Source organism: Saimiri boliviensis, chromosome 18 (genome assembly GCF_048565385.1).
Source record: "Saimiri boliviensis isolate mSaiBol1 chromosome 18, mSaiBol1.pri, whole genome shotgun sequence".
In the NCBI taxonomy this organism is placed as follows: Eukaryota; Metazoa; Chordata; class Mammalia; order Primates; family Cebidae; genus Saimiri; species Saimiri boliviensis.
This window is the reverse complement of record NC_133466.1, coordinates 14,747,501-14,759,637: the sequence shown is the minus strand read 5'-3', so window position 1 is coordinate 14,759,637 and position 12,137 is coordinate 14,747,501. Positions and strand designations below refer to the sequence as shown.

Genomic DNA, 12,137 nt, shown 5'->3' with positions numbered 1-12,137 from the left:
GTGATTCCAGGAACACTTGAGGGATGCTTGAGAGGAGCTGACATCCTAAGCGAATAGACAGGGCCAAGTTATTTTAAATTTCTTGTTAAGATGGTGTCTTATTTTTTCTCAAGCTTCTATTAACATAGTAAACTAGAAAGATATTTCATCATATTCCACCAGGGAGCTGCAGATCTCACTGCTTCATAAGTAAACTTTTATATTAGATGCAAAATAAAATGTTAAATAATAACAATGAAAGCATTGAAAAGAACCAAATATCTATATTTCAATTCATTTATTAGATAAAAGGAAAGTACAGGTTTTTGCTAGGATCTTGATAGAAAGATAACATCATGGCAATGGTTAAGAAAAATAAAGCAAATTGAGAAGAACAAATTAGAGTGGTTATACATGAATGTGCTCTCAGATGACAGATTCCGAAAGTAAAAAGACAACACATACTTATAGCAGCAGCTTAACCATTGATAAATACCTATCCATTGATGCCGAAGACAATAATAGATGTTTCTGGAATGAAAGCACAGGATAGGACCAAACACATTTGGAAGTTTCTCCTCTGCTTCCAATTTCAGCAAGTCATTTAGTAAGAGCCAGAGAATCCATATCCTCCATAGCATGATGGACGGCAGCATCCATATCTGTAGCCTCCAAAGCCAGAGCCATATCCATAGTCTCCAAAGCCAGAGCCATATCCGTAGCCTCCATAGCCACAGCCATAGCCCACTCTGCGGAAGCTGCCACATCCACAGCCACAGCCATAGCCCAGGCCACCGAAGCCTCCACAGCCATAGCCCAGGCCTCCGTAGTAGCTGCCGTAGTAACTCATGGTGTCAGGAGTAGTGAGTTGATTTGCTGTTCAGCAAGATCCTGAGTGTGAATGCCAGCATGTGTATAAGGAGGCTTATATACCCTGGTCAGAGCATGTAACGAGCATGCGCCCCTCTTTTTGTGTCATTCCATGAATTATACTTGCTTGAGGCAGCTCATTAATCTATTGTCCCCTGACAACACTCTGTAAGAATGCCTGAGCTTGTTTGGCTACCTAGTTAGGTTGTCCCTGAGCGTGTTGCTTTGATTTTATTAGAAGGGATTGCTGTTTCTTCAAAGTCTAAACATACCAAACCCTAAATAGAATTATTTATTACCAGTCACTTAACATCAGTAACATTAAATATTCTTGAATTTCTAATTAAATATATTCTCATCACAAGCATTTTTGGAAGTTGTTATAATTGATTCTACAAAATTTCAAGAACTAGTCAAGGTCAAGACTCTTAAACCCATCAATTTTTTCATAAAGCACACATATTTTGTAGCATGTGAAGCAAGAAAGATTTGATTCACCCGTGTATGTCTCTGAAAGAAACAAATGTCCCCTAATTTGTAGACTTTTAAAACTCTGATCATGCACAGTTGTTATATTTATTTTGGGCTTTGCACAGCAGCATGTGAAACATTTGTTTTGTTTCAAGAATATAGCACAATTGTAGTCACAAGTAGAGAGACTCTTACAGGGATAAAAAGTCCATCTCATGTGAAGTCTTTCCAGAGTTTTCTATTTATATCCCAAGTCCCTTTTCCATGATATGTTCTACCCTCACTGTTACCCAAAAATTAGGATTATAATCTGCTTCCATACAGGATGGTTTCTCTTTCTCTACTTTTTGTCATTAATTCACCTCTCTTGTATCTTTTGCTGATCTCACTTGAAACTTCACCCAACTTCTTTTTCTCCACAATTCATTACTATATCCAGGTAAAGTTTGAAGCAGGCAAAATGCTCTGGCTACAACCTATTTACTTAAATCAACATTTATTCTTTCCATGTAGATCTCCATAGTCAATATTTGCTCTTGTCTTTGTCTATTCAGTGCCTATGTTTTTTGTTGTGTTTTGTTTTCAAGTGCTTTCTAGTTAGCCTTTTCTAAGATATCAACTAGATCTTTCTAAGATATTGATTACAGTGTTTCTTATTTCAGACATATTTCAACTCTTCAAATTATCCGAAATTTTAAAAATATTTGTGCAACTTAGAATAACAAGAAATTCTCTAAACGCGAGGCACAAATTATGAAAAATAGAGAAAAGAAGGAGTAGCTCTTTAGGGAGAACTGACCAGAGAGTCCCTCAGCTCAGCCCAGGCAGTTAGAAATACCCAAGCCTTCCCTCATACCTGATTAAACCTCATCCAGATTTACCTATGTCTTGAAACTTGGAACTCCAAAAACATATCAGTTTTATATGACTATAATCATACTGCTAAGCTTTGTTTTTAGATTTATGAGTAGTTGAATGACATTTTAAAAAGTTTTACTTCATTTAAAATTTTTATTGATACGTATTTTATATACTTATGAGACACATGTGATATTTAATTACATGTATAGAATGTACATTGTTTAAGGTAGAGTATTTGAGATATTCATCACTTTGCATATTTATCATTTCTTTCTGATGGGAATAAATCACGTTCTCTCTTCTAGCTACTGTGAAATACACAATAGATTGTTGTTAACTATAATCACTCTACAATAGAACTTACACCTTTCATCCAACTTTTATCACCCCTACACCCACACACTCATCCCAGCCTCCAGTATCTATCATTCTGTTCTCTACATTCATAAGATCAACATTTTAGCTCCCATTTATGAATGAGAACATGTGATATCTGTCTATTTCACTAAACATAATGACTTCCAGTTCAAGTGACACTGTGTTTTTTGTTTGTTTGTTTTACAACGCGGTATTTCTCTGACCTGCTGAGTGTCAAAATAAAGCCTTGTATTTAGTTGATATTCAAAAATATTATTTGAATAAATTACATGACTTTGACATCAATGCAAGGGCCATGAATAGCATAACATGAGCAACTTACTGGCTATTCTGGGAAATGTTGTAAGGCTGAACATGAGTTCCAACAAGAATTCTGCTGTCAGAGTAGCATTTAACCAAACACTAGCCTTCCTCTTTGATATCTGTGTTACTATAACCCAATCTCATCTCATTTTTATTCTCCATTTCAGAAAATCAGTCAAGTGATAAAATGTGGGTAACCCCCCGTATAGGTACCGAGGAAGAGAGCTAAGCAGAATTCTGGCACAATTAGTGCCTGAAGAATATCTCAGTTTATGGTGTTACTACTCAGTTATCTTCTTTTATATAATCCTTTATATATAATCATATATTAGTTTATAGAATTAGAGCCTGAAGAATATGTCAATTTATAATGTTACTACTCAGTTATTTCCTTTTATATAATCCTTTATATAGAATCACATGTTAGTTTATAGGATTAGGGCTTGAAGAATAGCTCAGTTATAGTGTTACTACTCAGTTATTTTTCTTTATATAATCCTCTATGTATAATCATATATTAGTTCATAGAATGAGTGTCTAAAGAATATCTTACTACTCAGTTATTTCCATATATATGGAAATATATATATATATAATCTAAGATATAGATTATAATCAGAGGAATGCCTAGAGTAGACAAGGTACAGAACATGAATTAAGGAATAAGCAGCTTATAGTCGGAGGAATGTCTGGAGCAGACACAGTGCAGAGCATGATTTAAGGGAAAAACAGTTATATCAGGAAAAGAATCCACAGCCCAGGCGGCAGCATTCAGTATCATAAAGATACTCGCTGTATGGCAGGCTTGGGGCAAGAACCACTGCTCCTGATAAAGGAGTTTTGACCATTTCTTGAAAGAATGAGGTTTCATTGAAATTTATCTTCATTCATATATACATATATATATATATATACTTTGTTCATATATACACATATATGTATATATGTAGATATATATGTGTATGTATATATGTGTATATATGAGTATATATGCTTCATATACATATACATATGTGTATATGTATGTATATATACATATATACACATATACATATATGTATGTGCATATGCATATAATATATATGCATATAATACATATATGTATATGCATATGTGTATATGTGTGTATGTATTATATGCATATATATGTATATGCACATACATATATATGCATTATACCTAATAGACATATATGTATATGTATATATATAATGCATTGTATATATACATGTATATATGTATACATATATATATGTATGTTTTTATATAGCCACTGTGTGCCTGGAAAAGCTGCAGACACTCAATGCTAGCAGTGAAAGCAGCCAGGAGAACTATGCCCTGCAGGGCCACGGAAGCAGAGCTGCCCAATGCCCTGGGAGTCTACCCCTTGCATCAGTGTGTCCTGGATGTGAGACATGGAGTAAAAGGAGATTATTTTGAAGCTTTAATATTTCATGACTGGCCTACTGAGTTTTGGACTTGTTTGGGGCCTATATGTTTTGGCGAATTTCTCCCTTTGGAATGGGAACATTTACACATTTATACCTGTATCCCCATTGTGTCTTAGAAGTAAGTAACTTGTTTTTGAATCCCCTTAAGGTAACAGATACTGTGTTACTAAAGCAGCAGCTTAGAAGCCAGTGAATCCATATCCTCTGTACCATGATGGGTAAGAGCAGCCATCTCCATAGCCTCTGTAGACACAGCTATATTTACAGCCTCCATAGCCATAGCCATAGCCCAATCTGTGAAAACTGCCAAATCCACAGCTGTAACCATAGTCCATGCCACAAAAACCTTCATAGCCATTGTCCAGGCCTCTATAGTAGCTGTCATAGTAGCTCATGGTGTCAGGGATAGTGAGTTCTGTTTGCTGTCCAAGGCAAGGATTTGAGTATGAATATCAGCATGTTTAGGGAATGCTTATATACCCTGAGCAGAATATGTGATAAACATATGGCTATCCTTTCACAGCATTCCAATTTATTTATTTACTTGATGCAAATAATCAATCTGTTTGTTAGCACAAGGAGAGACACAAACTCATTAAAATATTTGAGCTGGCTTAGTTGCATGGTTAGAGTGTCCTTGAACATTTTTTTTTCTTTTTTAGATGGAATCTTTATCTTGTTGCCCAGGCTGGAGTGCAGTGGTGTGATTTTGGCTCACTGCAACCTTTGTGTCCTGGGTTCAAGTGATTCTTCTCCCTCAACCTCCCAGGTACCTGGGATTACAGGCACCTGCCACCATGCCCAGCTAATTTTTGGTTTTTTTAGTAGAGATAGGGTTTCGCCCTGTTGTCCAGGCTGGTCCTGAACTCCTGACCTCAAGTGATCCATCTGCTTTGGCTTCTCAAAGTGTTGGGATTACAGGCGTGAGCCACCATGCCCAACCAATACATTTTTTTAAAACGACAAAATAATCTGCGTTACACAATCAAAAAATCCAAAATAGAATTCTTCATCACTAAGCATATTGAATTATTTGTATTTGACAAAGTGTTTTCATTAAATATTTCCTCATTTCCATTTTATATAATTCCTTAGATTGTTCTATTTTACCACCGCTTAAATACATTGATCAAGCTTAAAACCTTTAAATCTATTAAAGCCTTCAAATATCAAATATATTTATTGAGTTGAGAAATTAAGGCTATCCCTCCTTCAAAAGAAAACATACTCTTGAAGAAATAAATTTTCTGATTAGCTGTAGTAAATACAAAGTAATGAAAAATACCTAGTAGGCACAATATAAAACTACTTTAACTTCTGTATTCAGCTTGCAAAACATTATTCTGGCTTATCAACATAATAAACAAACTCACTTTTACACCAGCCTGAACAGCCATTCAAAAATATTCTCTCCAGGTGGGGCACAATGGCTCACTCCTATAATTCTGGAGGCCAAGGTGGAAGGATTTCTTGAGCTCAGGTCTATTAGTTTGTTTTACACTGCTGATAAAGATATACCTGAGACTAGGAAGAAAAAGAGATTTAATTGGACTTACAGATTCCACATGGGTGGCCTCAAAATCATGGCAGGAGGTGAAAGGCACTTCCTACATGGCTGCAGCAAGAGAAAATGAGGAAGAAGCAAAAGCAGAAACCCCTGATAAACCCATCAGATCTCATGAGACTTATTCATTGTCATCAGAATAACATGGAAAAGACCAGCCGCCATGATTCAATTATCTCCCCCTGGATCCCTCCCACAACACGAGGGAATCATAGGAGATACAATTGAAGTTGAGATTCAAAGGGGACCCAGCCAAATTATATTACCAGGAGTTTGAGAATAGTCTAGGCAATATAGGGAGACCTTGTCTCTATGAAAAAATTAAAAAATTAGCCAGGTGTGAGGATTCACGTCTGTGGTTCCAACTACTCAGGAGGCTAGGGCAGGAAGATTGCTTGATCCCTGGGAGGTTGATGCTGCAGTGAGCCGTGATCGCACCACTGCACTCCAGCCTGTCACAAACAAGTCTATTTATACCATTATGCACTTTTCCAGAATTTGCTCTGCCTAAAATGTTACCTAAAATTTCAGATTACTTTGGCTTCATGCTTTACAGATACCACTTTTCTTCCACTTCCTACTCAAAATTCGTTCCACCTTTATTTTTGTTCTGACAAAGAAAACTGGACAGATTTTTTTTTATTCTCCACGAGTAGTTTTTGAAAACAAACAATTAATTTAAAAAAATCTAACTAGTTTAAGAACCTCATGAATTCTTGGGTAAACCTGCTAGATTTTATAACCTTCATGTTAGGCTAATATACATTGCTGTTTCTGATGCATATAACCATGTCCAAGGGAAATATAATCCAATGGATTTTACAAATGAAAGTCACATTTTATTATTTATTATAAATGAAATATTATTTAATAGAATGTGCTGTTTTACTTAGTATTTTCAAATAACAAAATAGTAAGATATATCTCATTGTGATACACAAATACACATATGTAGATATATGCACATATGATTATATAATGCTGTGAAATATATTAACCAAAACACCCAAATCCTTCTGCTTTTTTCCTAATTTAAAAGTAGAACAATTATACTCTCTTTTTTGGATAGTGATTCTGAAATTCTGTTGGAAACTGAGAAATGTTCACTTTTCTGATTTTTTTTCTCTTAATTCAATGGACTCAATGACTTGCACAATTATTTCTCTGTTATGTTGTCTTTGGGAGATTTCTCCAGGAAGATAATGAGCTAATTGTGAAACTGAGATCCTGTGTTCATATGTGTAATAATGAAAATTAAGTTTTCTATTGGCCAAATGATAACTTTTATTTGAAAGACAAAGACATTTTTCCATAAATTCAAAACATTTTTCTTTAAGACACATACAAATGAATTAAATAAATAATAAGATGTAATAAAATTTGATAATGCATTTGAATAAAAGTATAATATACAATGTTTCTCAATGTAATCACATTGATGGATGTTTTTATTTTTAGCTCTATAGGGCATGTCCATTGACTTTGAAACTATTAACCTGAAAAAATAAGTGCAAAATAATGGAAACACACGACTGTACCTTCCATTTCTACATATAGTGTTCCTGTAACACCCAGACTGAATTGACTAGAAAAAGAGCTGATATTACATGACTAAATAAGTTTAACATTGTGACTTTCAAATGAAAACTTTAATCTTTTGAAATAGATATACCCATACAGATAAATATAGGTATACTTATAAGTACATATATATATACATATAGATATGCATATAGATGTTACAGTTGAAATCTAGATGAAGATAACACCAAAATTAAGAGGTTCAATTCTCTAAATCAGAACACTAAAATATAGAAATAGTGATTCTAAGAAACCATCTTTATGTCCCCCATAAATTCAGTCATGTTATGGAAACTGAGCAGAACTTTCAAGATATCCTCTTTGGTTTCATGAAGGGAGAAAATATACTGGGAATAAAGACTTCATGGTGACGCCTGCATTCAGAAGACCTTGGCAATAACCCTGATCCTGACTCTGCCACTAGAACTGGTGTAAGTTTTCTGAACGTTTTTGCTGTTGTCATGGTTGTTTAACCTAAAAGATTAAATGAATGTAACTGCTACCACTTAATGACTGTTCTAGTTCAGCAAGATTTGGTGCTACTGTGTGACTCAATCAAACACATTTAACAAGTTTTGACCAATTTAAACAAAATGTCTTGATTTTGTACTGTTTGTTGAATATATCATTTTACTTTAGAAAAAAGTTGATATTCATTTATGTCTGTTTAAATTTTCATCAACAAAATGCTCCCCTTCTTCCTATTTTTATCAGGAGAGTGGTTTAACTGCAATTCAGCTTTGTAAGAAAGCTCTTTGGATCAAAGTGTTCTTGTCATCAGCTTAAGCTAAAAAATAAATTCATTGACAATAAAGTCTTGTTTCTTTCCTTTGTTAAGTTGCAAATTTTTGATATAATGATAATGGTGAAGAAGATAGCCATATCATGCCATGAAGATTAAGTATGATAATAGAAAATCTAGTTGAAAAAAAAATTAGCTAAAATGTTTTGAGTTAAATAGGTTAATCCAATGTGAAAAAAATTCTATACTAATTTAATAGTTACATACATCAGTTGTTCAATGGAAATGTCAAATAAATTAATGTGTGGAAGAGTATGATAGGGTGAGGTTATACCAAATACAGTAATCCTTGGAAAGATAATAAACTTTCATAATTAACCTAGTAATATGGTTTGATCTGTCACCATTTTCTTGCTTTTACGACAAATAAAAATTTTGAATGAATAGAAGGATTCATTACACATTTGTAATTACTTAACAAATACGTCCTGAATTAAATAAAAGATATATGCTTGATATATAAATATATAGACATGTTAAGTTGGTATTAATTTTTGTTGTTGCCTTAAATCTGAATATTATCTAAATAAAAGCAAAATGTTGAAAAACACCAGATTTTTAACCACTTTGAAGTTCTTGTTTTCATTTTAATCTATCATTATATATTCTTTGGAGCTAGTTATTTATCTATCTGCATGCATGTTTATGAGGTATGTGAAAAAACTTATATAAGATTCTCAGCCAAGGAGATAGCTTCTGTCACTGACAATTGGGTAGAATGCAACCGTCATCACTTACATATAACTGAGTTTCATGAACAAAACAGAACCATATTATGTTTTCAAATTAGAATGTTTTATTGGAAGACAAATAGATACTTCAACCAGTTATAAAAGCAAAAGTAGAGGATAACAGGATTATGATAGAAATATGGGTGAAAAGGGAAAAATTGCCTGAAGTTCTGAGATGTTAAATTATTTTGTGCAAATAGCTCCAGCATGATCTTGGTTGTCCGATGGTTGAAGTCGGCTTTGGGATGTCCTCTTGTAATTTGAAACACTGTGTTGCTGGAGCAGTAGTTTAATAGAATCCAGAGAACCCATATCCTCCATAGTATGATGGGTAGCAGGAGCGGTATCCATAGCCTCCAAAGCCAGAGCCATATCCATAGCCTCCATAGCCACAGCCATAGCCATAGCCCATTCCGCGGAAGCTGCCATATCCACAGCCATAGCCACAGCCCAGGCCGCCGAAGCCTCTGCAGCCACAGCCCAGGCCTCCGTAGTAGTTGCCGTAGTAGCTCATAGTGTCACAGGTGTTGAGTTTGGTTTGCTGCTCAAGGCAAGGTTCTGAGTGTGAATGTTGACATCTGTGCTGGCATGCTTATATACCCTGACAGAGCACCTGACAAACACCTGCTGCCTATTTTAGTGTAATTCTGTATGTTAAACTTAGCTGACCCAATCCTGACATCTGAGGAAGCCCTCAAACTAATTAAAGTGTTTGAGCTTCCATTGCTGTCTTGCCATGCCGTCCCTGTAACATATTGCATCACTTTTATGAGAAGAAATTGCTGTAGCTTCAAAGTCTGTACATACAAGACCTCAAATAGACTTCTTCGTAGGCATATTGTATTACACGGCTGGTAATGCTATGTTTTGAAATTAAGTGTTGCTTCATCTCTGGCTTTCCTGGAATTGTTTTGCTTCATTTATGATTAAATAAAAGACCCTGGTTAAATTCAAGGCCCTGAAATGTATTACATTCTTTCAGAGGTATCTTTTACCTCAGGTGAGGTCCCTTTTCAAAGGGAAGAAAGCATTTGAAAGACTGGAGCCATCTGCTCTCCTGCTATGCATAACAGTAAAGAACTTCACGGGGTAAAAAAGTTAAAGCCATCGTTCTCCTATTATTCTAGAACATTGGCCATCATAATGAATATTCTCTTTTATTTGGTTTTACTAGTTAAAAAAATAAAAACAATTTTGATTTAACAACATAATAGAATATTCCTCAAGCACTGAAGTCAAATCACAGTAATCAAAAATCTGTTTTATAAGCAGCTTTACAAACTGTTCAGTTTTTTTTTTAATACCCTGACTCCCTTACTGGCATATTAGACATCCAAGGTGCTACCAAAAATACAGGTTATATTGTCCTGCTCTCTTATAAACACCATTCATTCCCTTTCCCTGATCCACACAACTGTCCTCTTATCAATACACTCTTTTAATTCCCATTAGGGTCTGGGACTAAGTGAGATGAAGAAATATATGAATTCTCTTTGCCTCCCATCAATTTTCATTTAATACTTACTTAAATTCATATATTATATAATATTTTCATTTTTTCATATTTTTGCCTTTATATTCCTTTTATCTATCGTGCATTCCTTTTTTTTCCTAAAAGAAAAATAGCTAACTAGTCTTTACTAAGATGTTAAGTATTTATTAAAGCGCTAGATGTTACAAAAATATGTCATGGCCAAAGATCCTGGGAAATTCAGTAAGAGACTGTTAGCACTGTGAATGTATTAGAAATCCCCCAAAATATGTGTAATGTAAAAACACAGCATGAAGAAAATAACAATTAAAGACAAAGAGTACCTCAGCTGACTCTAAGAAGTTAGTCACACAGACCTAAGGCTGATCTCAAACCCCACCCACATAGGCCCTTAACTTTAGCTTAAATATATAATTTCTTATTGGATTTTTATTATTTTGAATATACTGTTCAGCTTTTGATGAGTTTATGAGTAATTTTCAAATTATAGTTTCAAATTACACATTTTTCCAACTAGATTTATTGGCTGCAGTTCAATGACCAGCATGCAATAGAAACTCAATATATAAATATTGAATAGACAAATGACTTCTAAAGTTCTTACAGGTAAAAATGTTACATCTCATTAGAATGAACAATACTATAAATGTATCCAAAAATAAGGATTTAGAAGAGAAGTCAGCTCAAATAGCTTTCTTTCTTTAGAGGAACAAATCACCTATCATTTTATTTGCTTTTTTGTTGCTATTGTTTAAGGTATATTTAAAAATACTTAAATCTTAAGTATACAAGTTGGTGATATTTTGCTTATACTTATGGACCACCCATATCAAGCATACTGTAATTCCCCATGTCTGTCTCTTGACTCTACCAGTCAATATTATTGCTCGTAGAGTAACTATTAACTTCCTAGATGAGGTTTTCTTGTTGCATACTTCACTTTGGTGGTCTCATACAGTATACTGACATTTTCCATTTCCATCCCCAATTATTCTGTGTATCACTGTCTGTTTGGTAGATCTCTATCACATGTAATGTGAATTTTGTTGTTTTAATTTGTGAAGAGTAGTCTACTACATGAATAGAGCACAACTGATTTATGATTCTACTCTGGTAGACCCATATTTGAAGAATTTGGTGGTTTCAGTTTTGATTTGGTTTTGGTTTTGCAGCTAGCACGAACAAAGAAAGCTTCTATATACCTTCTTTAAAGATTCTTTTTTTTCTTTTCTATTTATTTATTTATTTATTTATTTATTTTGAGATAGAATCTTGCTCTATCACACAGGCTGGAGTACAGTGGCACTATCTCAGGTCACTGCAACCTCCACCTCCCAGGTTCAAACTATTCTCCTGCCTCAGCCTCCCAAGTAGCTGGGAGTACAGTCATGCATCATCATTCCCAAATGCAAAATAATTTTGTATTTTAGTGGGCTGAGGTTTCACCATTTGGTCAGGCTGGTCTCAAACTCCTTACTTTAAGTAGTCCACCTACCTAGGCCTCCCAAAGTGCCAGAATTACAGGAGTGAGCCACCACATCCAGCTAAGATCCTTACTTTTAGACCTAGACTTTCCTATAACTTTGTTATAGCTGGTATAAGAATTGCTAATTTGTAACATAGCTATACTTATTTCATACATTATATATAATTA

At 34.5% G+C, this 12,137-nt stretch overlaps 3 protein-coding genes across 3 annotated transcripts; all 3 read right to left on the bottom strand.

The window, feature by feature from the left end:
- Window positions 1-262: 262 nt before the first annotated feature.
- On the bottom strand, window positions 263-872 carry LOC104651333 (keratin-associated protein 19-3). The gene has a single exon (XM_010338332.2). It carries the CDS (start codon window positions 827-829, stop codon window positions 584-586), a length of 246 nt encoding a protein of 81 aa, XP_010336634.1. The 5' UTR covers window positions 830-872; the 3' UTR covers window positions 263-583.
- Window positions 873-4,492: 3,620 nt separating this feature from the next.
- Window positions 4,493-4,648, bottom strand: KRTAP19-2 (keratin associated protein 19-2). Its single transcript, XM_039480366.2, has one exon. The coding sequence runs from the start codon at window positions 4,646-4,648 to the stop codon at window positions 4,493-4,495; it is 156 nt and encodes a 51-aa protein (XP_039336300.1).
- Window positions 4,649-9,033: 4,385 nt separating this feature from the next.
- Window positions 9,034-9,549, bottom strand: LOC104651334 (keratin-associated protein 19-5-like). The gene has a single exon (XM_010338333.1). The coding sequence runs from the start codon at window positions 9,503-9,505 to the stop codon at window positions 9,281-9,283; it is 225 nt and encodes a 74-aa protein (XP_010336635.1). The 5' UTR covers window positions 9,506-9,549; the 3' UTR covers window positions 9,034-9,280.
- Window positions 9,550-12,137: the final 2,588 nt, after the last annotated feature.

Bases quoted from the DNA above. Each gene is read 5' to 3' on its own strand.
- LOC104651333 (XM_010338332.2), bottom strand. From the start codon at position 829: ATGAGTTACTACGGCAGCTACTACGGAGGCCTGGGCTATGGCTGTGGA.
- KRTAP19-2 (XM_039480366.2), bottom strand. From the start codon at position 4,648: ATGGACTATGGTTACAGCTGTGGATTTGGCAGTTTTCACAGATTGGGC.
- LOC104651334 (XM_010338333.1), bottom strand. From the start codon at position 9,505: ATGAGCTACTACGGCAACTACTACGGAGGCCTGGGCTGTGGCTGCAGA.